The 26,658-nt window shown below is 47.8% G+C and overlaps 1 protein-coding gene across 1 annotated transcript; it reads left to right on the top strand.

Annotated features, from left to right (window-relative positions):
• Positions 1–805: 805 nt before the first annotated feature.
• Positions 806–25,795, top strand: OC90 (otoconin 90). The gene is made up of 14 exons (XM_060115735.1): positions 806–851; positions 1,529–1,669; positions 3,470–3,535; positions 4,832–4,888; positions 7,386–7,560; positions 9,548–9,660; positions 11,593–11,721; positions 11,874–11,915; positions 13,178–13,246; positions 17,485–17,538; positions 19,438–19,554; positions 20,200–20,371; positions 22,993–23,099; positions 25,503–25,795. Exons 1-14 carry the CDS (start codon positions 806–808, stop codon positions 25,793–25,795), a joined length of 1,581 nt encoding a protein of 526 aa, XP_059971718.1.
• Positions 25,796–26,658: the final 863 nt, after the last annotated feature.

Raw genomic sequence — 26,658 nt, 5'->3', positions numbered from 1 at the left:
GAAATCGACTCACAGATATACAGAAAAATCTTGTGGTTTCCAAAGGGGATGGGGGGAGATAAGAGTTTGGGATTAACAGATACACACTATGCATAAAATGGCTAAAAACAAGGACCTACTGTATAGTACAGGGAACTATACTCAGTATCTTGTAATACCCTATAATGAAAAAGAATCTGTAAAAGTGTATACACACACACACACACACACACACACACATATCTGAATCACTTTGCTGTACACCCAAAACTAATACAACATTGTAAATTTACTATACTTCAATTAAAAAATGGTTAAAAAAATTTTAAGAAAAGAATGCACTGCTCAGAATGCTGGTGGGTCATAACGTATGGGTTGCTCAAAATTCAATTTACAAAAGTCAAACTATAGCGCTTGTTAAATTGCCACCCTTTCCCATTCGTTTGTGAACCACTCACAGGTAAGGTGTGTTTTCCTCACATCCTTGCAATGTGCCTGACCCATAATAAATGACCATTGATTTAGTGAATAAATAAATGAGACCAGAACTACGTCCTTAAGGAGCGCACGGTGAGGTGTCCATTTTACAGATGGATAAACTGAGTCTCAAAGAGGGAACATAATCTCCTTACTGTTGTATTGCTAACAAAGCTGCTGGCAAAGCTGGGACAGAGACACTTTCGGGGCTTTCTCTTTTTCCTGCACAAACAGCTCCTGTGGGGTCTCGTGTCATGGTTTCTGAAAGCACACTTGCCATATTCCGCTGACTTCTCTCCCAGGACGCTGTTGCAGCTGATGCCAGAATCCCACTGTTTGCTCTGCTGCCATGATCGTGCTTCTGCTCGTAGGAATGCTAATGGCCCCGCATGGCGGTGAGTGACGGTATTTTACTGTATTTCTGGCTTAGTATATAATTACGTACAATGAACCCTGGGCCGTCTTGTCCAATTCCATCTGATTTGCTTACTAGTAATTTTATCACCTTGCCTAATGAGTGGTGGAAATCAAACATGAATGATAAGCTCGAGGGTTAATACTGATATTAAAGTTGATATTTTGAGCATGGACATGTGGGATGGGGGTAAGTGGGCACCAAGGAAAGCAAAGGGCAAGGGTTAGCAAGGTCCTCTCCACCCGGTATTGCATCTCCTCCCCCGCTGCTCAGGGGCTACTGTCCCTTGCTTTGCTGATTCCTTTGGAGTGTGTTGGCCTTCCTGACATGCAACAGCTCCCTTGCCCCTTCTGGAGGCATCTCTGGTGTAAAAGCAAACACTTCCAACCCTACATTCGAAAGTTGGGGCCCATGCCACCAAACCCGAAAGCCATCTAAGTAATCTCCTTGGCAGCCGGGGTAATAATTCCGAATTCACTTGGGATCTTAGCTGTGAATCTGAGTCTTCCAGCTCCTTCCTATGCTCTTTCTTATTTGCATATTTATGCAGCTAAACATCCCAAATCACTTCTTTCCTTCCTGCAACTGCTTGGGCACTGTCATTACTGAGATCACTCATTTATCTTGTCATTTTTCTCCTTCTTTTTCTATATTCAGGTAAACTCTGGACCAACCCACTGACCCTCCCCACTCTGTGGTTCCCTTCCAATCCCAGTAGTGACAGTGAAGCAAAGGGAACCCACAATATTATTGATCGTTTATCTCGACCAGGACCTGAGTTAGGAGATAATTCAAGAGGTCTGCATGGCGTCCAGAAGCTTGTAGGTTGAAATTAGAATATAACCACTTTCCATAAGATGCAAAGTCTTCCCTTCAAGTTCAAATCCTTCCAAACACCACCTCGGACCTTTCCTCTGAGACAGAGTGGGTCAACCACTTCCAGAATGTGCTGGGCTTCTATTGATTATTTACTTCCTTCATATGTGCCTTTTTTCTTATTAAAAGGTTTTGGTCATGACTGGGGTCCCATTGTTAGCACAACTGGGGCTGATGTATCAGCCCCTCAACCTTTCTCAAGAACTTATGTGGTCTTGATCAAATGATGAGGTTCCTGCCCTCAGGTGTTCAAGTCTAATGCCAGAGACCCACAAGTAAGGAGACCCTGAGAATCAGCATGAATAGTACCATGGTAGAGGTCACCAGAAGGTGGGAGTGGGCATGAGAGCTCAGAGGGCAGGCAACTAGCCAGAGTCTTCCAACATGGAGGGAGGGAGAGAGGAAAGACTTCCACATGGTATTGTTAAAACTAAGCTTAAATGGTGAGTAGCTGAGCCAGGCTGAGTCATGGACAAAGTACTCCAGCAGAGGACATGGCCTGTGCAAAGGCCCAGGGGTCAGGGCACACTCATGGAACTGAGAGCAATTCAGGATGGTTGGAGTGTGGCATCCAAGAGGGATTGATCCCAGCTGTCCCAGCTCACTGCAGTCCCCCAGATATCAACCAGGGGTACAAAATGCACAGGACAGCCACAACAGAAAATTATCCAGCCCAAATATCAATAGTCTTAGGCAGTGAAACCTGCTCTAAGCCAAACAGGACCAACTGGGGGCATCTTCCTGAATAAATTTAATCTAACATGCTTCTTTGAAGGCCAACACTTTGTGGCTTTCATATTTGAAGGTTTCCAAACAATGTCAAACTTATGGACCTGACTAAATTGACCGCTTTGTGAAGAAAGACAAAAATCTTTCAACATTTCAGGCTACTCACATACTGCATATAACCGGGGTGGGGGTGGGGGAAGCAATGTGAGCGTGGACAAGTCTGTAAGCCCTCTGAGCCTCTAGGGAGCTGGTCCCTGGTTGAACTAAGATTCCAATTCCCATCTATTTGTCCCCATTGCCCTAGGCTGCATCCCCATCCTCCCACCTTGATGAAACACTAACTGAAGTTGGTAGTAATATTTGGGTACTGTAGAAATCATCATTTTTTCCCCAAGCAACATTTCTCAAAGTGCAGTTTCTAGGCCATTAACTTTAAAACCAGCTGCAGAGCTCGTTAAAAATATCTATTTCTGAGCCTTACTCCAGACCTGCTGGATCAGACTTGAGTGAGGGTACAAGGATGGTACCTTTTACTGAGCCTGCATCCCAGGTGAGTTTGATGCTGATAGTCTGCGGGAAACCCCTGTCCTCAGTTATAAACTACTTGGAGTTTGGGGTCTTTTCCATGTCTGTTTTTATTTCCACCAATCCTTCACCTCAAGTAACTCCAAACAAACATGCAGTATAAGTTGAAATTGTATGCTTTATATGCAACAACAGCTTCAAGATAAGTCCCCAAATCTCCCCATCCCAAACCAGAAAGTCACTCCCTTAAGGCCAACTAATATAAAACACTGGGTTACCCAGCCACTCCTTTATTTTCTTCAAGAGGTGACCACAGAGATCTGGCACATAGCAGATACTAGAAAAATATGTCTAGAATTGAATTTATGTGCATCCTCATTGCTATCCCGGCCACCACTTCCCAGCTCTAGCCCAGCACTTGGGCAGCGGCAGTGTTGGTGCTAACCCTGCTCTCCTCCTCAATTTTAGGGGCCCACCCTCTGGACACCCCACATCTTCCATGGGAGTTGCCTCCAGGACTCTCAGAAAACATCAGTAAGCATCCTTTGATCTTTTCTTAAGAGACCTAGCTGGGTAGAAAGCTGTCTAGGGTATCGGCAGAGAAATCGATCCCTTCTGCATAAACCCTAGAGCCATTTACTGCTGTGGCATTTGTAGGTAAAGTGACTTGAATAAGACTCAGAAGCCTCTCTCTCACAGTTTACTCTGGTGTCTGACCCACTGTTGGTCTCTCCTTTGAGATAAAGCACTAAAAACTCTCATCAAAGACACAGGTCAGCTGAAAGGGGAAACTAGAAGAGGGAAGTAAATGGGCTGATGAATGAGGGTTGTGTAGTGACTGCATTAAAAGGCCGGATGAAAAGAAAAATATGGTGTATTGCAGTCCTCTGGTTATTAGAAGGGAGGGATCTGTAATTGTTCCTTGGGGAACGGAAGGTTTTCCTGGTGATGGATTGTAAATATTTCTCAGGTGGGTTCTTCTACAGGCATCGCTGAAGAATAGAATACATCGTGAACTAGCTGGTGAGGTTAACCCTGAGTTAAGGGTTCGTTTCTGACCTTTCAGAGAGGTGAGCTGAGTCAGCCGAACTATTTGTGCAGGCGCCCACGCAAGCTAAGTGATCAGCCCCATCCAGACACAAATGTTAGTGACCTCTCTCCAAATGGCATCAGCCCCATGGGAAGTGCAATGCGTACTAGGAGGTCTTCTTCAGGTAGACATTTAGACTCACAGGCCACACTTGGCTTTTAGAAGGATCAGGGCCAGGAAGCACTGTGTGCCAGCAGGCCGTGCCAGCCATTCTTCTTTACCAAGAGGAGCCCTGGCAGCAACTTACACAGTAGTCCAGAAGGCCCTAGGTAACAACTCAGGTACAAGGGAACAGGGCTCACGTGCAGCAGCCCCAGGACCCGCCCTGGCCTAGAAGCTTCACTCTCCATAGGAGTCAGTATCCCTAGTAACCACCACATAGGTATAATTTCTAGGATGCCAGAATGGACGCGCCCAACTGAATGAGTCGTCACGCTGATGGAAACCCAAAATGATGACTTCCCACCAGGTGTTTGTAGTTCATCTGATACACCTCACCATCCACGGGCTTTTTTTTTTTTTTTTTTTTTTTACCATTGAGCACTGTTGTCTAGCAACACAGTTCCTGGTTTTTATCTTATCAGGTTTCCATGGTAACCCGTGTTACTAGAAAGTTAGCCCAAGGTCAAATCTATCCTTAGAGAAGGGGTTTTACTCACACTTCCCACAGGGGGCGGACAGGGAAGGGAAAGGGGTGGACCTCAAGCCTCTCTAATTTATTTTCTCTTCCTTCCACTTAGATATGACTTTCCTCAATGGGGTGTTTAAAAATGTGGGAGGAGTGGCCGAAATTTTTGGTAAGTTAAATCTGAACTTGCTTTTATCCCCCAGGTGTCAGGGCATGGGGTGTGTGTGGGAAATCTAAGACAATTACCAGGGCCTTGGGCTCTGCCCTCTGAGCTCCCACAGCCTCGTCAGCAAGCTCCCAACAATGTGACCCAGGTCCTGATGATTGTAGCGGTGCCCTTTAGTACACGGTGAGTCACTGAGTTGCCAGGTGGCTTCGCTGTCCTTCCTTCATTCATCCTGACCTCAACCTGGCCAGGAGGGGAATGGCATCCCTACTTTACAGGCAAGAAAACTGAGCCAAAGGAGTTAGGGACTTTCCCAAAGCCACACAGCCAGAAGGGACAAGGTCTCCTCTAAGTCCAGAGCTTGGTCCCCTTCCACAAAAGTGGTTTTATGTTTCCTTCTCAACCACTGAATATACATAAAGTTTAAGAAGCATTCCACTGATCAGTTATATATCGATGATTTGACTGTTAATCGCACGACATTACTCTGATTCCCATCACTGATGACTAAAAGTACCCAAAATAAGATGATAGTAAGATGGACGTGAGCAAAGTGACTCTGAACTGCTATGGGATTAGACAATGCTGCGCGTAAAACTGCACTTAAAATATATGTATGACTAAGTGCAGGTGCCCTGGAAGCTCTTGAATGAAAATGCATGTTTCTATAAACACATACACATACACATAAACCTTAGGGTGGCTTTTTCCATCAGCATAGAACCATTTATTCATGTTTCTGAGAAGGCTGTGTGGAAACAAAAGGTGGGAAGGGAGGTTTGAATGAGGTAGGAAGAAACTAGCAGAGCAGTGAACGGTCGAGGTGGACGTGGTCCTCACAAACAACTTTGGATCTCCCCAAGCCCCCTACAATGACCCTGTGTGTTGAAATTGGTGCTATGGGGTCACCTCGTTAAGCACCTGACGATCATCCAATCAGAAGGGCAGAGAGCAGAGAGGGCGACCATGAGTTGTAGAGTCAAAAAGGTGGATAATGTTTTCTTGCCAATTTTGTTTGCAAGAGCATTTTTGTTTAGGATAAGTCATTGTTGCTGGTGGATACCTCGGGCATGTCTCTGACCTTCTATTTCTTTACCCATGAAAGGGAGGTGACAGAATAGCATCTGCCTTACAGGATTAACAAGAAGTTTATGGGGGGGGAATTCCCTGGTAGTCCAGTGGTTAAGACTCCGAGCTTTCACTGCCAAGGGCGCTAGTTCAATCCCTGGTCAGGGAACTAAGATCTGGCAAGCCCCATGGTGCTGCCAAAAAAAAGCAAAGCAAAGCAAACAAACAAACAAAAAACCCAAGAAGTTTATGGGATCATAGACCAAATGAAAGCTTTATAAAGCATTACTCACTCAATCAGTTTTAACTATTGTGCTATTTAAAGTACTAACACACCATTGTAAAGCAATTATACTTCAATAAAGATGTGAAAAATAAAATAAAAAATAAAATAAAATAAAGCACTTAACACAGTTTCTGGCACATAGCAGGTGCCCGCAAACTATGAGTGTCTGTACCCCTTCTCTTCCTGCACGGATTTATACTTCTTTATTGCCAGCACTGTGTCATTAGGGATCCATTCAGCAAACTAATAGTGATTAAATAATAAAGACATTTAATGATCTCACATAAGCCATCTGAAGGCACCAGCATTGGTGCAGTAGCTCAACACGGGTATCAAAGACCCAGCAGGTTTGTTCTATATTACCCCACTGCTACCCTGGACATAATAGTTTTCCAGCTTTAGGCTTGGGGCCTCATGGCTGCAAGGTGGTTGCTGTAATTCCAGCCAGCATATCCTCCTCATATTCAAGGAAGGAGAAAGGTGTAGCTCAGAAGGGCCCTCTTACATGCCCTTATGCTTTATTAAGAAAGAAATATGGGCTTCCCTGGTGGCGCAGTGGTTGAGAGTCTGCCTGCCAATGCAGGGGACATGGGTTCATGCCCCGGTCCGGGAGGATCCCACATGCCGCGGAGCGGCTGGGCCCGTGAGCCATGGCCGCTGAGCCTGTGCGTCCGGAGCCTGTGCTCCGCAACGGGAGAGGCCACAACAGTGAGAAGCCCGTGTACCGTAAAAAAAAAAAAAAAAAAAAAAAAAAAAAAGAAATATTTCCCAAAAGCTTCTAACAGACTCACCCTTAGGGTTTTGGGGTCATATTTGGGTTTCATGCTCAGCCCTAGACTAGCCCTTGTCTTGGAAACATGGGATTACCATGATGAGCTGAGAATGACTATTAAACATTCCCAGGGACTTGGGGAGGAGGTTACCTTCCCTGAATGCTTTTCAGTTTTGTTGTTTAGGAAGAGGGATGAATGGCTGTCAGGTGGGCAACCAACAGGGACCACATCTAGTGAACCTGCTTCTGTTCAATTGTCTAGAATTGTCCTAAGTACACAGTAGGTGCTTAGCAGGTGCTAAGGCACCATACACCCGAGAAGGGGGCTCCCTCCTCAACTCTGGCTCCTCGTGCGCCCTCCTCCCCTCCCCCAGACTGCCTGGGCTCCCACTTCACCTGGCTGCAGGATGTCTTCACCAACTTCCCTGCGCTGCTCCAGTTCGTGAATGGTATGAAGTGTGTGGCTGGTCTCTGCCCCCGGGACTTCGAAGACTACGGCTGTGCCTGCAGGTTTGAGATGGAAGGGCTGCCTGTGGACGAGTCTGACAGGTGAGCACGACCAAAACGTGAGCTCATGCAGGCCCGGCTGAGGCTTGGGCGGAGCACAGATGCGGAAAACTCCCTTGGCTTCGTTTGTGTGTGCAGGTGTATGTGGGTGTGTGTAATCAAATTTAAAATCTTAGAAGCATCCGAGGTTAGCAAGGATATGGCAAATAGCTACTGGTAGCAGGAGGGTCAATTAGGACAAGTTGGTGGTATCTGTTAGAGTTTTATGCATATCACCTATAACCCAGTAACTCCAATTCTGTGCTCCTAAGGGACTCTGTGAGCTCAGGCACGTTCTTTTACTTCTTTGTGTTCCATTTATTCATCTATTAAATGGCGGTAAAAATAACACCTACCTCATACAGTTATTGTTTAGGATTACATGACCAAATGCAAGTTAAAGTGATCAGGATTCTGCCTGGCTTATTAAGTCTTCAAGAGTATTTGCGATTTATAACAATATTAGCAGGGCTGTAGTAGTAGTAGTGAGAGTAGTAATAGTATTGTGGGAGCCAGAGTCAGGCTGTAATAGTAGTAGTAATAGTAACAACATTAGTAGTAACAATTGTCTAGGTAGCTATAGTAGTATTAATAGCAATAGTGGTAATAATAGTAATGACAGCAGCAGCAGTAGTACTAGTAAACTGGTGGTGGTGGTGGTGCTGTTAGTAGTAGTAGTAACAGTAGTAGTAGAACAGTTGTCACAGTAGCTGTAATAATAGTAGTAATAGCATCAGTACTCATAAAACTGTAATGGTGGTGGTGGTAGTAGTAGTAGTAACAGTAGTAGTAGACGTTGTCACAGTAGCTGTAGTAATAGTAATAGTAATAATAGTAGTAATAGCATCAGTACTAATAAAACTGTAATGTGGTGTTTGTAGTAGTAGTAACAGTAGGAGTAGTAGAAGTAGTAGTCGTAATAGCGGTAATTAGAGCTATAGTAACTGCAGCAGCAACAGGAGTGTGGAACCAGGAAACTGAACCCACATCTTACTCCTACTCCAGGACCATGTCTACACCTCACTGGTATTATATTTGTGCCCAAATCCAGTGTGATAAAGTGTGTGCTTTCATCTACGCAGACTCCTAGGAGATAGGGAAGGATTCCCATTGGTGTAAGTTGTTTCTGCACCAAAAGGGCAGTTGGTCGTTTCTGGGATCATAAGCCATCCTGTTGACATTCAGAAAGGGGGAGGCTGATTCTGTTTGGGGCACGGTGCCAGAACCATTTCTGGGAATGTGTTTTCCTTTCAGGTCCTCCCTTACCACTTCCTTTAGTTATTAAAACACCCACAAACCTAGAAGTCAAAGAAATGAAGCAGTAATTCATCCCTGTCTGAATGATCAAAGCACTGATGGCCAGAACTGGCAGAATGGTGGGCCTACCCAATTTCAATAACTTTACACATTGCAGGTGATGGAGGTGGGAATTTCCAGACTCCTGGAGGATAGATTATTTCCACCTCGATCTTGCATGCCAGATTCCAAAAACAATTGCCATAGTTCCTTGAGTGTCAATCACATGACGGGGTCTTTTTAGACATTCTTTTGACTCCCCCAAATTCTTATGAGCTAGGTAATGTGAGAAACTTAGTAGCTTGCCCATACAGCTGCCTGTATGTCTTCTCCTTCACATTGGTTTTCACTGCTTGCTGAATGCACTGCAAGAGCCACCTGACTCCCTTGTTTAGTGTCAGCCTCTCTCTGTGATCAACCTTGACCTTGGCAAGTTACAGAGCTTTATGTGTCTCACTTTTCACATATGTAAATGCTCATAAGAATAATAGCAACTGCTGCATAGGTAATATAATTCAAATTCAAATATCGTGTGTGTGTGTGTGTGTGTGCGTGTGTGTGTGTGTATACACTAAGTATTTGGAACAGGCCACTGCCAGAAACCAACCAGAGACACAGAATGATCATGTGCTGCCTGCCCCTCTTCTGACCCTAACCCACACTCTCACCCTGACCCTTCCCCATCCTGCCACAGCTGTTGCTTCCAGCATCGCAGGTGTTACGAGCAGGCTGCTGAGATCGACTGTCTGCAAGACCCCGCCAAGCTTAGCACAGATGTCAACTGTGTCAGCAAGAGTATCACCTGTGGTGAGCATCTCCAGGTGTCCCAGGAGGCTGGGCTGAGAAACGACAGCTCAGAGATCGCAGGCCCAGGCTCCCAGGGTCCACCCTCATCATCATCACCGTTGGCAACATCACTGTGTATACTTAGAGCCCTACAAGGGCCAGGTCTATGGCATCTCTACCTTGCATGGAGCAGAGGCACAACACATTCTTGCTGAATTGAAACAGTAGCTGCTCAGCAGGTCATGTGATCTACAACTTTATGCTTGTACCAAGCCTGTGCGCTTGAGAAGAGCAAATAGCTTACGACTTATGCATTGTGTGATTTAGGGGGAATACCCTGACCTTCCACTTAACAACTGGGAACCTCAAAATGGGGAGGAGAAAACCTGCTTCAGAGATTTGTTATAGAAACTAAGTAATGCTTACATGTAAAACAATGTTACATTTTAAAAATGTAAACACTGTTAAGTGCAGAACAGTTAATATGGTGACTGGCATCTGTTGAGAACTCAGTGACAGAAGCTGAGTCCACGAGGGCTGAATAAGGCTGGTGTGGTTGTAGGAATCAGGCACACACGGCGGGTCAAATCTCAGCCCTCCACATCACTAGCTGTGTGACTCCAGGAATTGTATTTCATGTCTCTGGACAATCCCGGCAGAAGAAGTAGAATAGGCAAAGGCACTGAGGGAAGAGGACCATGGCAAGCTGGGGTAGTATATTAGGGCACCCTCTCTGAGTGCCTCTTATGTGCCACGGATGTTATACACAGCAACTCTGATGGTCCTCACAACCCTATCAGATGGGGGTCATTATCCCCAGTTTTCAGACAAGGCGAGGAAAGCTCAGAGACATTAAATAACTTGCCCAAAGTCACGTAGCTGCTAAGTGGCTAAGGCAGAGTTTGAACCCAGGTTTGACTGGTCCCACAGTCCAGGTCACATGGACTGACTGGAGTTCAGAGCATCAGGAAGGGTGTAAGCTACAAGGTGAGGAACCCAGTGAACATGAAGAAACATGACTCATTCATTCACTCGCTCACCTCACGCACGCTGAGCACCTGCACCAAGTGTAAGACGATCGCCTACGTGCTGGGGGTACCCTGACCTTCTGGAATTTCCTCTTGGTTGTCAGACACCGAAAATGTCAGAAACAAATCATACGGTATGTTAGATAAGGCTAAGATCTGTGGAAGAAAATAAATCAGAGGAAAGGCATAGGGAGGGCTGGGGTGTGGGCTCCTATTTAAATAAGAAAGTCAAGAGAAGCCTCCTTGGGAAGGTGACAGTTGAGCAAAGACTGAGAGAAGGGATGCCAGCCTGTGGCTACTCAGGAGAAGAGCAGATGGAGGAAGCAGCTGTGGGGGACCCCAGGCTCCAGGTGCCTGGTGTTTCAGAAACAAGGGGGACAGTGGGTCAGAGGTGGGGAGACGGGGGAGGAGTGCAAGAAGGTGAGGTCTGAGAAGGAACAGGGGGCGGTGGCTTTTGAGTGCGGAAGTTGCTCAAAGTTCTGAACACACACACACACACACACACACAAAGGTATAGTTTGACCTGGGCTTGAAAAGGACCATTCTGGCCCCTCAGTGAGAAGAGGCTGAGCAGCCGGGCAGGAGGCGGCGGTTGGGGGCGGCAGTGAAGTCACTCACATCACCCAGGCAGGGGATGATCGGGGGTGCAGTGGAGATAGGGACGCATGTCAGACTCAAATAGGTTGAAAGTAGCCGGTAGGATGGCCTGGTGGATCGGGTGTAAGTGCGGGGGAAAAGGAGTGCCTACGGCTCCCAGGCTGAGACCACACGGCTGAAGGCACGGAGCTGGCGTGGATGAGATGAAGAAAACCGCAAGAGCATCAGGGCTCTGGGGGCAGAGTGGGAGTCAGTTTTAGAGTCTGACTCACCTCCTGGGATTCCCAATGAGCTCTTCCGGTCTGCTCTGCCCTTGCTCTGTGTACAGAGTCCGGGGATGCTTGTGAGCACCTGCTGTGTACCTGTGACAAGGCTGCCATAGAGTGCTTGGCTCAGTCCAGTATCAACTCTTCCCTGAACCTTCTGGACACGTCCTTCTGTCTGGCTCAGCCTCCAGGTAGGAAGATCCGGGCCCTGCATCAGCGGTGGGGATGGCAGCCTGCGGCGGGAGCTGGTATGGGACCAATCGATGCTGCGTTTCTTCAGATGCCAAGTCCAGCACCTTCTAATGTTCTCCAAAACCACTTCTCTAATGTGCTTTCTCTTCAGAGACAACCAGCAGGAAAGAAATGCTGACACTTCTGCCCAGAGGTAAGGTCTTCTTGGGAAGCTGCTCTTGTTTGGACCACAGGGCTCTGGCTACTGATGGGAGTGGGTGGATACACCTCCTCCACCTGGTCTGCCTCACTGAAGCTGGAGTGACCCATGACACTGAAGACGTGCCCACATCCCCCAGCCGGAGACGCCATTACTTCTGATAAACTCAGTTCACACCCAAAGTCAAATGGCCCTTTCTACATAGACAGGTGTGAATTTAATCTAGTTAGGACGGAGACCCAGGTTCTTTCTCTCGGCCTGTAGTTGTAAGCAGGACAGGGTCCAGTGCTCAGATGGGGCAAGGCCACTCACGGCTGGGGGCGCTCCTGGCCACTGAGGCCTCCCGGGAACAGACCGGCTGTCCCCCTCCTGTACCCCCCAGAGCCTGCAGCACAAGGAGCTGCCTGGATCCAGGTGAGGATCCTTGAAGGGGAAGCTGTTTTCTCGTGTGTCACTTTTCAGGACAGGGTAGCCTCCTTATAACTGTCTACTGAGCTAAGCAAGGGATGATTCTGACTCTAAAACATGCATCTTATGAAAAAAGGGAGAGTTAAGTTTATGCCCACCATTCCTTGTCTGCCAAAGTTCCCACGATCTTTCAGTCCCAATACTGTGGGTACCTGGGGATGGGAAGTTCGAGGTGCACCACGGCCAACCATCCCTCCTTTCCCGGGGCCGGGCTCTCTTCCTCAGAATTAGCACTGCAGTGTTTGTTAAAGAGGAAGCCGATATGGCTGTGTGTGCATGGATGCAGGTGTGCCCGTGCCTATGAGTATGTATGGGTGTGTGCACGTGTGGGTTTGTGTATGGGCATGTATAGGCTGACGTGTGTGTATGGCTGCGTGTGTGCACATGGGTTGTACCTCTATGGACTTTCTGAGCCAGAACCCTTTTCTCTCTGCCATCTGCCTTCCCTTTGAACACAGGTCTTCTCAAATTGGGACCACACTCCATAGGCACAAACCTTCGGAGTTTGCAGCCCTTTCGTCGCCACAGCCTGTGTCCAATGGGGTCGCCTTCCCCACCAGAACCCAGCCCTGGCTGGAGTCTCTCCCGAGGGGGGGCCTTGCTGGGCACCCCTGTGTCCTGGGCGGTGTGCGAGAGGCAGAGGTATCCCGAAGCAGGACAAGCAGCCCTTCTGGGAACATCTTTTACAGCCCCCTTATCCTCCTGCCTCACCCGGCCATCCAGCCTGTCCTTGGGGACCCTTGGCACTTGCATCCCTCACTCGTTGCTCTTGGGGGCTCTTTTTGCAGTGGTTCCTGTGGAGCCCACGGACTCCAGCCTGACGGCCCTCTCAGGAGAAGATGAACACAGGGGGACTGGTATGGAACCCAAATATCTGTGGGTTTTTTTTTTTTTTTTTGTAGAGTAGCTTTATTTTTTTTCTTTTTTTAAATTTTATATTTTTTTGGAGTATAGTCGATTTACAATGTTGTGTTAGTTTCAGGTGTACAGTAAAATGATTCATTTATACATATACATATATCCCTTCTTTTTCAGATTCTTTTCCCATGTAGGTTATTACAGAATATTGAGTAGAGGTCCCTGTGCTCTACAATAGGTCCTTGTTGGTTATCTATTTTATATATAGCAGTGTGTATTTGTTAATCCCAAACTCCTAATTTATCCCCCCTCCACGTTTCCCCTTTGGTAACCATAAGTTCGTTTTCAAAGTCTGTGAGTCTCTTTCTGCCGTGTTTTGATTGTGCCAGCTGCCTGCTTGCTGGTATTATCTCCCTTAAAATGCTCCCTGCTTGGGCTTACAATGGAACTGCCTCAGGAACATTCTAGAACCCCTCCTACTTCCTTTTGACTGCCAAATCTCTTCTCTACTTGCTCAGCTTTCTCCCACACTCCTAGTCCCACCTTAGGAGAATTGTCAGATAAAACCCCGCCCTCGACCATCTGACATTGAACTTCAGATCAACAACACATACTTTGTTAATATAAGTATGTCCCAGGATTTGCATGGGACTTACTTCTACTAAAATTGTATCTTTTGTTCATGCGAAATTCAAATTGAACTGGGCATCCTGGATTTTTATTTGCTAAATCTGGCAACTCCTCACCTCAGGGAGATCACGCTGCACACCCACCGCCCTACAAGTTTGTGCATTGCTCTCCTCTGCTGTTGCTGCTGCTGCTTCTGCCAGGTTAAAAGCAGAGGCTCATGTGTTCACCCCCAGCCATCCTCCAGGTCCAAGGGCATGTCATCCCCAACAGCTTCCAGACAGCCCGTGCCTTGGAGACCAGGTCCAGAGAAAAGAGGAAATGGCACCAACACCAAACCAAAGCTCCACCATACGCCCTGCTTCCAACCGGCAGCCATTCCCAGCAGGACTGGCAGTGGCCATGTCCCTTCTAATTTGAGGATAAGCTACGGGCTTCACGGCCCCACCCGACAATCACAAAATAACCCCCAATTCATACATTTTCCACTTTCTTCAGCCTGAACCATCATCCCTTTGTGGCACAACCCTGGAAAAGACTCAAAGTAAATAAGGTTCCTCAATGAGTCTAGAGTCTAACGGGAGGAAGTGAGGGGATACACTCTCACCTTCGCTCCCCAACACACACGCACTCGCCCCCTCACATCCATGACCTAGGCAGTGACTTCAAATGCCCTCAGAGGAGGGGGCAGCCTGAATGCGGGCTCAAAAATCAATCACGCAGGTGCAGGTGAAACAGTTTGTGAGGAAAAGATCTGGGGTTCGTAGTTGTTCTCACCATTATGGGATGAAATTATGTTTTGGAGTCAGGCAGATTTGGGATGGATTCCCTGCTCTCCTGTTTTTCATCTGTGTGACTTGGGAAGCGTGGTTTAAGCTCTTTAAGCTTTAACTTCCCCTTTGCATAAAGCAGGTATCAGCATTTTTTTATGTTAAGGGCCAGATAGTAAATATTTTAGACTTTGTGGACCGGAGGATCTCTGTCGCAACTACCCAACTCTGTCATTGCAGCAGAAAAGCAGCCATAGACAATCTGTAACTGGATGGGTGTGGCTGTGGTGCCAATAAAACTTTATTTACAAAAACGGGCTGAGGGTCGGGCCATAGTTTACCAATCCCTGGAAAGGGATGATTATCCCGGTCCATTGTGGTGACCGGAGAATGAAACAGAGCATGGGAAGATTCTGGGCCAGCATCTCCTTCCAAAAATTCTAGTGTGACTATAAAAAACCGCACACAATGTCAAATCACATGCAGGATACTGGACAACTTGCCTAAAATATGTAATCTCATGTAATGCTCCTACAACCCTATGAAATAATTGCTGTAACCTCCATATTTAGATGGTAAATTGAGATGGAGAGAGAAGTTGTCCAAGCCCAGAGCTGGGTGGTAGGGCTGAGATTGGAGGCCGCCACTGTCTCCATCCTTACTTCTAGACCTAAACTCCCTCTTCAGCTGCCTTCCCCAACAAAGCCATCCCAACCAGGGGAAATAATGGCCCTTTCTCCCAAAGAGGTCATTTGCTGGTCTCTTTGCCTAAACACAGGACTGGCTCTTATCTGGCCTCTTGTCCACTGAATTGGGAAGTAATGGAGCAACAACATCCAGACATAGTCTGATCAGATTGCCACGGGCCTTCTCTCCTCTGCCCAGCTAAGGTGCTGAGTTGGGATGGTAATTGAGATGGTAATTGGTTTCTTTTCACAGTGGCAGCTGAGACCAGAGCAGCCCGACTGACCATTCTCTCCAGGACAAGTAAGCAGAGGGGCTACATAGGAGGACAGCAAGAAACCCAGTGGAGAAATGTCATCTAAATATTTGTGTTCAGTTCTGGTGACCAGTTTTTGACATGGCCTGGAAGAAATATTATTATACCCATTTTGCAGATTATATCGGAAACGGTGGCTCTGGGAGGTTAAAAGCTCCGTCATTCAGCAGTGACTTGCAGACTGGTTTCTAACCCCAGACTTCATTCAGGCTTTCTGTTATACAATAGTGATTCACAGAGAACAACCTCCTACTTAAAAAATATCTAGACCGAGATGTCATCAGAAGAATTAACATATTTACTTTGCTTGTGGTCATTAACAACCATGGCTCCTTTATTAATAAGTATAAATAACAGATAATAACGGTTTACTAATACTAAGAGTGACTAAGTATACAAACGATTCCTTGCTTAATAGGCAGTGACACTGTTGAGGACCTCCAATGTGTCGGCGGGTTCCTAGGCCCCTATGCGCCTTCTCTGAGTTAATCCTCCCTCATCCTAAAGGCCTGTTGTTATACCCATTTTACAGATAAAGGAGGAGCTCTGAGAGGCGGGGTCATTTCCCCAGGGTAGTACAGCTTAGTATTCCTTTAGTTCTGAATCTGTACGTTCTGCCTTTGACGAGACCCATCTGCCCCAGCTTAGAACTGCCAAGATGTTCTCTCTTTGCTGAGCATTCGTGTCCACATCAGGAAATTTCAAAGTCTGATTTTCACATAACATCATCATAAACTTGGTCTATGGCACCTTGAAGTTAAGGCAGTTCCTTCCTTTCCAAAGTATTTTGGAGTTCCCACCTCTAGCTCTCTGGGGTACAGCCAGAAGGGAAAGAGTAGCCTAGCATAGTGGTTAAGTGGGTCAACTTTAGCCAGGTGGCCCAGGTTTGCATGTCACCATTTCCTGGCTCTGTGACCTTGAGCAAGTGTGTCCCCTTTCTCATTTGTGAATGAGGGTGAGCATAGTACTAACTCATGGGGTTGTTACTGAGTTAATGTAATCGAAACACTTAGCGCTGTCTATGGCATGTAGTACGTCTTTGTTCATTCTGGCTGCTATAACAAAGTACCACAGACTGGGTGGCTTATAAACAACAGTCATTTATTTCTCATGGTTCTGGAAATCCAAGATCAAGATGCCAGCATCATCAAGTTCTGGTAAGAGTCCACTTCTTAGTTATGGACAGCTGGCTACCTTCTCACTGTGTCCTCACATGGGAGAAGGGATGAGGGAGCTCTCTGGGGTCTCTTTTATAAGGACACTAATCCCATCACAAGGGATCTGCCCTCATGACCTAATCACCTCTCAAAGTCCCATCTCCAAATGCCATCCTATTGGGGGTTAGGTTTCAATATATGAATCTGGGTGGGGGGGAAACACATACTCATTCTATAGCGTACTAGAAGCTTAGTGACTGTTAAACAGCAACAAATTCATTTCACAAAGAAACCAGGGCTCAGCAGCCTTCCTGGAGCCACACCACAAGCAACTGGAATCACACAGTTCTGCTGCCTTCTTCTCCTCTGTTCAAAAAATGTGATTTTTATTTGTTTATTTATTTTCATTCAAATTCTGGAGAAGTCTGCTTTCTCAAAGTATTTCAACAGACTCACCTGCTTCCAGCATGACATGTTGTGTCTGTGTTTATCAGCAAGCCTGAGTCTGGGGTTTTTTTAGCTCAGCAGGGACCCTGCCCTCACCAGCTCTCCTAGGAGGCGACCAGGGGCACAGCAAGAAGCACGTTGCCTCCTGGGCTCAGTGGGATGGGAGCTGCCTCTGGAGACCAAGATGGGACAGACTGGAGCTAATGCTTACTCCCTCTCTCTTCTTCTGGGGCCAGAACCAGGCCAAGTCCAGGAAGACACAGAAGATGCAAGGGCCACACCTTCTCCAGGTAAGCATGCTCAGCTTTGTATACGTTGTATATATTGTTGTCCCCCATATATTTATGAAATCTAGTGTGTTCCCTGGAATGAAAGAAATCATTGAAGCCAATTTACTTTTATATCCCCCAGCCCAAAATTAGACAAGTGCAATCAGAAAATAGATCCAGGGCCTCCCTGGTGGCGCAGTGGTTGAGAGTCCGCCTGCCGATGCAGGGGATGCGGGTTCGTGCCCCGGTCTGGGAGGATCCCATATGCCGCGGAGCGGCTGGGCCCGTGAGCCATGGCCGCTGGGCCTGTGCGTCCGGAGCCTGTGCTCCGCAACTGGAGAGGCCACAACAGTGAGAGGCCCGCATACCACAAAAAGAAAAAAAAAAAAAAAAAGAAAAGAAAATAGATCCATTAGTAGGAAGATACTGAAACCTATCTGCTAAAGAGATGCACTTAGAAAAATATAGAAAACTGTACTTAGTTGTCTATTTAAATCCACATTATAAAAATAGCTACTTTTAATATGTGAGGATGCTTTCTTCCAGTCTGCCCCAACCCACAGTGAGCACATCTGTGAACATAAATAAAATGACTTTGAGATCACTTGGCAGCCATGGTTTTGCAGTCTGCGTTGTAGCACTTCATACAGTGAGATAATATTCCCCTGACATGAAAGATTTTTCTGTAACATGATTTTTAGAGGCTGTGCAATGGTTTCTTGTATGGAATCCTATAAATTGTTTAACCAATTATTTCCAACATGTGTTATTGTAAATAATAGATATGCACTTTCTTTATGCCTATCCACTTCTGATAAATGCCTAGAAGGTGAATTGCTGGATAAAAGGTATAATCATTTCAGGGCTCTCAATATGTTGCCAAATGGCCCTGGAGAAAAACTGAACCAATTGACATTCCTATGCACACGCCAGGGGCCAATAGTGCCTACTATTATTTAAAAACAAACAAACAAAAAACCTGTACCCATTTTTAATAGAAAATAAAGATAGCTCATTATTTTCCACTGTTCCCTCTGATTCACCTTTGGGGGCTTGGAGAGCTGGGCAGGATACTAAACCTAGGAGACTGAGGTTACGACAGGACTACTAGAGGGCTGCTTCTAACCCATCAGGACCAGTGCTGAGCAAGCTGAGCCAGAAGCCCAGGTGTATGAAGCAAACCAATATGGTGGATTTGGGGAAGGACTGCAAGTCACAGGCCCAGGTCTTACCCAGAGCTCTGGGAGCTGAGCCTGGGTCAGCAGATGAGTGGGCACGGGGCCTGCCGAGGCTCCCTTGGTCTGGACCACACTGGGCTGGAGATCTGGCCTGTGGGTTGGAGACCTCCCTGCCTCCAGCCAAAGGAGCTGGTGGGACTGAGGTCTGAGAGCAAACGGAGATCCAGACAGTGCCAGGGAGCCTGCCTGGGGCAGGCAGAGCCACATCACGGGCAGCCTTGACGGCCATGGAGGGGACCTTGCACTTAATTCTGAGTATGAAGAGAAGCTGATGCAGTGCTTTGAGGAGTCTGCATTACTGAGCACTGTGAGTTGGCATAATCGCTCCACCATTCTTTTTATCTCTTCACCCGTGAGTATCATCATGGACCTTCACTTGGCAGGCTCATGATGGTAAACACAGCACAAATATAGGCCTGAGAGGCGATGACTTTTCTCACCCACGAGATGTCATCCAGGTGGTCTAGCCTGGGGTCCTGTCAGTTTTAATGTTATCGTAGGAAATTTGGAAATTCTCACGTAGTGTCCGTGGATCCCTGAGGCTCTGCCCTGATACCTGCAGACCCAGTTTGAAGACACTCTCCCGATGCTCTGTCTGCATTTGGCCCTGACTACTGGTCCATCTGCAAACCTCTTCTTGAACCACTTTTCAAATATGGACCATAAAGGTATGTGTTTTCAGGGTCTGCAGAGATTGTTGCCACAGCTAAAGGTGTAACCGTCGTCCCTGCCGGCATTAAATCTTTGGGGTTGGCTGTGTCATCCGTCAGAAGTGGTCCTGAGGGGACATCTAGAAAAGGTGAGCAGAAGCAGGCAGAGATGTCTGTGCTCTCCCGGCCTTGGGATCCTCTAGTGAAGTCCTTAACCAAGCCCCTTCGGCTACCGCATCGTACTGTGACTGTCCCACTTGGTGCCACTAGGGGGCGCCATCCCTCCTGCCGCTTGAGCACTTCGATTCTCAGAGAGGGCAGATGAGTCTGCAGCCATCAGCTGCTGGAGGCCGAGCCGGGGAAAGGAACCCCTGACCGAGGGCACTTGTCGCTCTTACTGGCCCTGAAGGAAAGGGCTTGGCGTCATGCGCAGCATGGTTTGCTGGAAAGAATGAAACATGTGGGTTTGGATGGTTCTCCTCCTTGGCTGTCCTCCCTCGGGTGCCTTAGCAAAGGCCCCACACCGACAAGCAGCCACAGCCAGTGGGACACACAGGAGGACTCTGCTCAGGCCTGGGCAAGCCCTCCACGCATGCAAGGCTCTCGAGAGGGGGGCTGGGGAGGAGCCCTGCGCAGGGCTCCGGCTTCGTGGTGCTTCCCCCTCTGAACTGAGGACAGTGGAGTTTGCACAGTGGACTTTCGCCTGGCTTAGCACAACTTGCAGGCTGAGGAGGAGGGGAGAGGAGAAGGAGGGCAAAGAGAGAGAGAGACAGAGAGTCCTTGTTTCTCATCAGCCTGTGACAGGTTCACCTTCCTGCACCTGGGAAGCGGGGACAACACTTGGGTGATGCCACAGCTTGGAGAGATGCTCTTTTGTCTGACATCCCGGTGCCCGGAGGAATTTGAATCTTACGGCTGTTACTGTGGGCAGGAAGGACAAGGCGAGCCAAGGGACGCTCTGGACAGGTACGGCCGGGCAAGGATGGCGGGTGGGCGGTGTTGATGCTGCTGCAGCGAGAGATGATAGCCTTCCTCGATGTCGGACATCGCTTCGGGCTCACAGAGAGCTCGCCGAGTGGCGTTATTTCACTCAGGAGGGCTTGGTGCCATTATGGTCCCATTTTCCTGATGAGCAGTTGAGGCTCCAAGGCTGACCTGTCTGAGGTCCTTCGGCCACAAAGGGGCAAAGCCGGGCAGACCCAGATCTTTTGATTTGGTCTAGAGCTCCACCACGAATACTGCCCAGCTGCTCTAAGAGGGTCAATCTGCAAAGACACTTCAGAAGACCCCAAATCTGCCTATTTTGCAATGAGCAGCATGTAGAATTGGGGTCCCTAGTTGATTTGCTCTGCAGGATGACACACTGAAATGAGCCTCTCAACAACTTTTAAGTGTCATTGTCAAATTTTTTACCTACTGTTCTTGGAAGAATTTTCACTGACCTCATGCATTCATTAATTGATTCCTTCATTTATACAGGCATGCAGCCTACATTTGTTGTGCTTTTGCTCTGTGTTGGGCACTGTGCTAGGTGCTGGAGACGTAAAAATGATTAAACCTAAACAAAGCGGATTAAAACAAACTGCCTCTGCCCCATAGGACCTTGCTGAGTGAAAGAGATGGACAATTCAACAAAGTACCACCCGCTGTAACAAATGCAGTGGGGACACAGAGGAAACAATGGGGATCTCAGCCTGGAGATGAGTTAGAGGAAGATTCTGAGAGCAGAACTGATCAGGTTTAAAGACTGATCGCATGTGAAAACTCACCCAGTTCACGGCCAGTTAGAGCTCTAGTGAAATTGTGTACGTCTGCCTCCGGTGTTGGGCTTGCCAGGGGAGAATCAACAACGATAGCTGAGAGTGAAAGAGACGAGTCTTACTGTAGTTAACACAAAGGATACAGTACTGGTAGGAATATGGAACATGTCCACTGCAGGTCACGTGGCGTCTGCATGGCTGTATGACTCACACACCCACCTACCTCCACAGTAGCTCTCCTGTCTCCACTGCACAGTCATCCCGCCCCATCATCCAACCTTTGCAGGGCATTCTGGGAAATCAGGGGCTCTGCTGCCCAGGCAGACTTCAGAAAATTTACCTCCCACCAGGTGATACTGAAGAAGTTTTTATTCTAGCAAAGTGTATAGCATACTGTGGAATCACTGTGTTTTCATCATGGGGCTTGACAACATGCCCTCTACTCTCCAAGACAGAGAACAATTTAAGGATTGTTCCTGAGTCCACAGCACTCAGTGAGATAAGGCAAAAGAGAAATCTAGGTAGCAGTAGTCACTGTGTTCCGCTGAACCCCATGGAAAGAATATGCGGGTGCTGTTGAAGAGGCTTCCTGACTATGGACCATATTTTTGACCAGGCAGCAAGTGAGCTATGATACAGCTTCCTTGACATCCTTTAGGAAGAAATGGAAAAATGGAAAGCCATAGCCTTGACCAAGGAAGGGTTAGTCAAAATGATATTATTTACTGCAACGGTGTCTTTTCCAAACCATGCATACTTTATATTCTGGGACATTTGAATGGTTTTCAAGGGTAATTGGATCATATATGATTTCTGATTCACTGAGTTTTGATTTTAACTATTATATTAACTATCCACCGCCACCCACACCAGCCGAATGCCACACAAGATAGTGGCTCGGCTGTCATAACAGCAGAATGGGGGCTGCAGTTCTCATCTCACACAGGCTAATGTGATGTGATAGGTGGATTGTGCCTCCTCCGACTGCTGGCACCATGGAATGGGTGGTGAAGCCCATACGTGGCCAAGCACAAGCACTACCAAAAAGCCACAAAGTCTGCCTGATCCCGGCTCCGGCTGTGGTCTCCAGGACCAAGTGAGAGTGATTAAAGGACAGGGGAGAGTTGAAAAGAGAGGATTTAAGGAGCAATTGTAGCCCCTATTGGTTGGAGTCATCACAAGTTCCCTCGGGATGTCCATCAGCTGGGGGGGGGGGACACTGGCTTTATCAGGCCAGATGGGTGGGTCTAAAAAGCAAGAACATGATCCATTCTCATCTATTTCCTGAGGTCTTTCTCTTTGCTGGACACCTTCCTAGATGTAGTTCTTTATTTACGTTCGAGATATTTACCCTGTTCTCTTTTAAGGTTATGGACAAAGAGGGTACCTTATGGATGTGAGATTAACTGTTCTATTATGTAAAAGGTTGGAGGGAGTGGGTTATTTCTAGCCCATATGGTATGCTAGAAGTGGTACCCCTTCCTCAAGACTCTTTACTTCCATTTTTTGGAAAATTATTGTAATAAATATGCAAGTCACCCATCTTTTCAGTCAACAGAGTCACAATAAAAACACCAAGTTTTTTAAAAAAGAGTAAGATAAATCCAGTGTGATGGACACTGCCTTAGATGTGGCATCCTTGTGCAGTCCACAACCTGAACAACCATACATGGTGGCCCTTGGGATGTATATAAATCAGTCCAGTGGCACTGGAAAGGAGGCACTGGTTCCTCTCATCAACATAGGGAGTATGGGATAAACAGGCCTGGAGGGAGCTCTGGGGACAGCTGGGGGCTCTGGGCAGTAAGCGATTTTCCTTGCTCTTAGGTGCTGTTTGTCCCATCACTGCTGCCTGGAGCAGGTGAGAAGGCTGGGCTGCCTGCTCGAGAGGCTTCCTCGGTCACCAGCGGTATGCGTGGATGGTACCCCCAAGTGTAAGTGCTGTGAGCCAGCATAGTGGCTTGTTCTTTCGTTCAAGTCAGCATCAGGGCCGCAGCTCATCTTATAGATGCTTTCCCAAGCACCTGTTCATCTCTAATGTGATTTAAAACGTTGCTTCACTTTGAGGCACACATTAGTACCCCTGTTCCACTGAGGAGGGGACTCAAGTTCAAGAGGCTAAGTCAGCTGACAAAAGTCACAGAGCCAATAAGAGCAGACGGGGAATAATGTCAGTTACCCATGCTTACCGAGCGCTTCCCATGTGCTCCTCTGAGTTTTTCATGTGTATTAACAGAGTTCATCCTCACACCAACCCTATGAGGTAGGACCGCGAGACTGCCCATTTTACAGAGGCGGCGACTGAGGTCCAAGACCACACAGGTAGAAGGAGGGGACGGAACTGGGGCTGGAACTGTGAAACCAGAGCCTCAGACCCAGAACCGAGTCTCCCCTGTACCAGTGGGTCTCTTTTCCTGAGAAGCAGAACGCTTTTCCCAAGTGAGGTCCCCGGAGGAAGCCCATAAAAAGGGGAGTGTCTCTGGCTGAAGGAAGAGGTGGGCCTGCATCTCCACTCCTCCCAGGTGTGGAAGCCGGAGGTGCCTCCATGGCCTTTCAGGGCCAGGGGTGGGGGGGCAGGGGGGAGGGGGGATATTTGGAAACAGCCCCACCCTCAGGAGCCTCACCCTGTTGGGCTTGCTGTACAACTGGCTTCATCTCCATTCTCTGGCTGCACGTCCCCGTGTACATCAGTGGATGTATTTCCCTTACCCTTCGCAGTTTAAAAGGAAATGGTCCCTATAGCATTTCTCAAGAGCCCTGAGAGGGTTTGTCTCACCCTCACTTTTTATCTGGGGAAGCCCCAGGCTGAGGTTTCAGTGCCACCTCCTCCCTCGGCCTCCAGGAACCCTGGCCTTGGAGGATCGTGGGTGCCTCTCACCTCCCAGGAGGGAGCTCTGTGCTTTACATGTCACTTACTCATTCATTCATCCACCCAATTATCTGCTTATCCAAAAAACCTCCATCGGGACCTAGGAACACAGTGAACAGACATGATCCCTGCCTCAAACTGCTCACAGCGCGGGAGGAAGAGAGACAAGCAAGGGACTCTTCTATTATCATTAGTATTGCTACGAGGTGGTACAGGTGAAAGGGGTTTTGAGCCCGCAGAATACGGCAGCCAGGATGGGAGAATTTGGGACAAGTTAGAAGGGCAGTGAAGGAGGTTTTCCAAGAGGTTAACAGGTCCCCAGGTGGCCGCGCTGGGTGTGGGTGTTCCAAGAAAAGGGAAGAGAAAGACTGTGGCCTTTGGGAAACTCTTGGCAGTTTGGGAACGACACGTGATTCTGTATTTCTGGAAGAGATAGTGGGAGTCGCGGGACCATGGTGATGCAAGGTGAGGCCGGCGAGATAGGTACCAGATCACAAACCCAAGGCTGAAACATTTACATTTTGTCCTCTAGGGGGTGAGAAGCCAGGGGTGGGTTTAGAACCATCCCTCTGGTCTCACTGAATCCAGGAAGGTTGTGTGTGTCGTTCGAACTCCTACAGGGCTTCCGTGAACTGGTTCCGACCCTCTGTGAGCCCTGAGCACCATGTCCTATAGCAGCTGCGGGTGTCGGGTTGTGAGAAATGAGGGCATCTCGGAGCCTGCTCCGGGCCACCCCACATAAGGCACAGGGGCCCAAGCGCAGAGCTGCTCTGGGGAACAGGCTCAGGTCTGGGTCCACTCTGCTCTTCCATGTCTCCTCTTTCTGCTTCCTGCTGTGGAGATGCAACGAGTATGTCTGGGGCTGATGTGAAGGCCAGGGTAGGAGATGTGGAGGGTCAGTGTGATGAGAACAGGTCTGGTTGTTCTGGTTGATGAATACTTCGTGGTAGATCAGACAAAAAAACATTAAACGGGCCAAATACGTCTTTGAAAACCACAGACGAGGATAACGTTTGTGGAATGCTTGCCTATGTCCGAGCACTTTCAAATACATTATTTCCTTTTAATCACACGCGTGTTCTGCATGCCAACCCACACTACATGCAATTGAAACCTTCAAGAAATAAAGTAGGGTCACCAGACTGAGCAAATAAAAATACAGATAGCAAAACTACATGTATTTCCGCTCTGAGAGTAAGACCCAGAGGGTGGGATTCGATGGGAACCCACAGGAAAGACACTCCCTTTAGCCAGAGGGGCTGGAGGAAGCTTTCTGGACGGGGGATGCCGGGTGGATTCCTGATGGACGAGTATGCGCTAACCAGGAGGAGAAAGTTAAGAATATTCCCAGTAGAGGACTCAGTGGACGCAGGACCAAGAGGTTCAGGATGGAGCCGGGGAGTACAGGGCGGAAGGGGCAAGCATCCTGCGGCGTCTCAGGTCTGCTACTCTCTTCTTGCCCCCTAAGGTGTAGGGCAGAGCCTGTGTGAGAAGCTGCTTTGTGTCTGTGACCAGACAGCGGCTGAATGCCTGGCCTCTGCCTTCTACAACCAAAGCCTCAAGTCACCCAGCAGACAGGAGTGCCAGGGCCACCGGCCGTCCTGCGAGGACGGCAGGATTTCAGCTTCGTCCCTTGGCTCCAGCTCTGAGGAGAACAGCGTGGAGGCCCCGCCCCCCAGGGAGGGCCTGAGAAGAACCAGAAGATTCCTGGGGAAGTCACTTGGTCTCCTGGGGACCAGGCCACAGCGTGGCCCCAGATAGATTCCCAGAGAAAATGACCATCACACCCTGTCGTTCTGTTCCTCCTGCGACTGTAACCTCTCTGGGCCCATCTCCATCCTCTCTGTCCTCAGCAGAGGCTCAAAGGGGGGAGAGGCAGGAAGACCCTTGCACATGTGCATTGTGATGTTTGTCAGCTCACATCCGAATGTGTCTTTGGAGAAGGCAAACGAGGGGGTGGCTATATGTTTCCTGGAGTGCACTGTAGGGGCTCAATAAATATTCCCATCAACGTTTCTTTGTCTGGTTTGGTTTTGAAGATGCTGGTACATGAATAGATGGCAAAGGTGAGATGGCAGAGGAATGGAGGGGGAAAAGGTATCTTCACTCCCCAATCACTGAAATCACAATCTTCTATTAAAAAAATACAGAAGGGAGTATGTTTAATCCATCTTATGAGATCACCTATGGGTCACCAATAACCCACCAAAGACATATGCCAAGGACTGAGCTGATAGCTCTTCCGGTATGTTATTAAGAGAATGGCCTCAGCCACCTCCATGAAGAATCACTGATAACCCTGTCTTGGGTCTGGCAATATTAAATTGATTTTTAAAAAAATGATAGGGTTTATCCCAGTGGCTGGAAGTTTGGGGGATGCCAATGCCCACTCGGACACAGACAAATATAATAGGAATTACAAAAAAATGGAAATTATATCCCTCCATCCACCCACCCACCCACCCACCCATCTGATAGTTATTGAGATTTTACTGTGCATCAGGCAAAAAGGCAACGTGCCTCCGGAATCCCCTTCAATATCTGATAAGGACACAAACTAGAGTTCACATCACATCCTTGGTTCTCTATTCCCATAAATCACGCGTCTCGCAGTGAGAAGATAC

The sequence above is a fragment of the Mesoplodon densirostris genome, chromosome 13 (genome assembly GCF_025265405.1).
Source record: "Mesoplodon densirostris isolate mMesDen1 chromosome 13, mMesDen1 primary haplotype, whole genome shotgun sequence".
Taxonomy (NCBI): Eukaryota; Metazoa; Chordata; class Mammalia; order Artiodactyla; family Ziphiidae; genus Mesoplodon; species Mesoplodon densirostris.
This window is presented reverse-complemented; position numbering and strand designations above follow the sequence as displayed.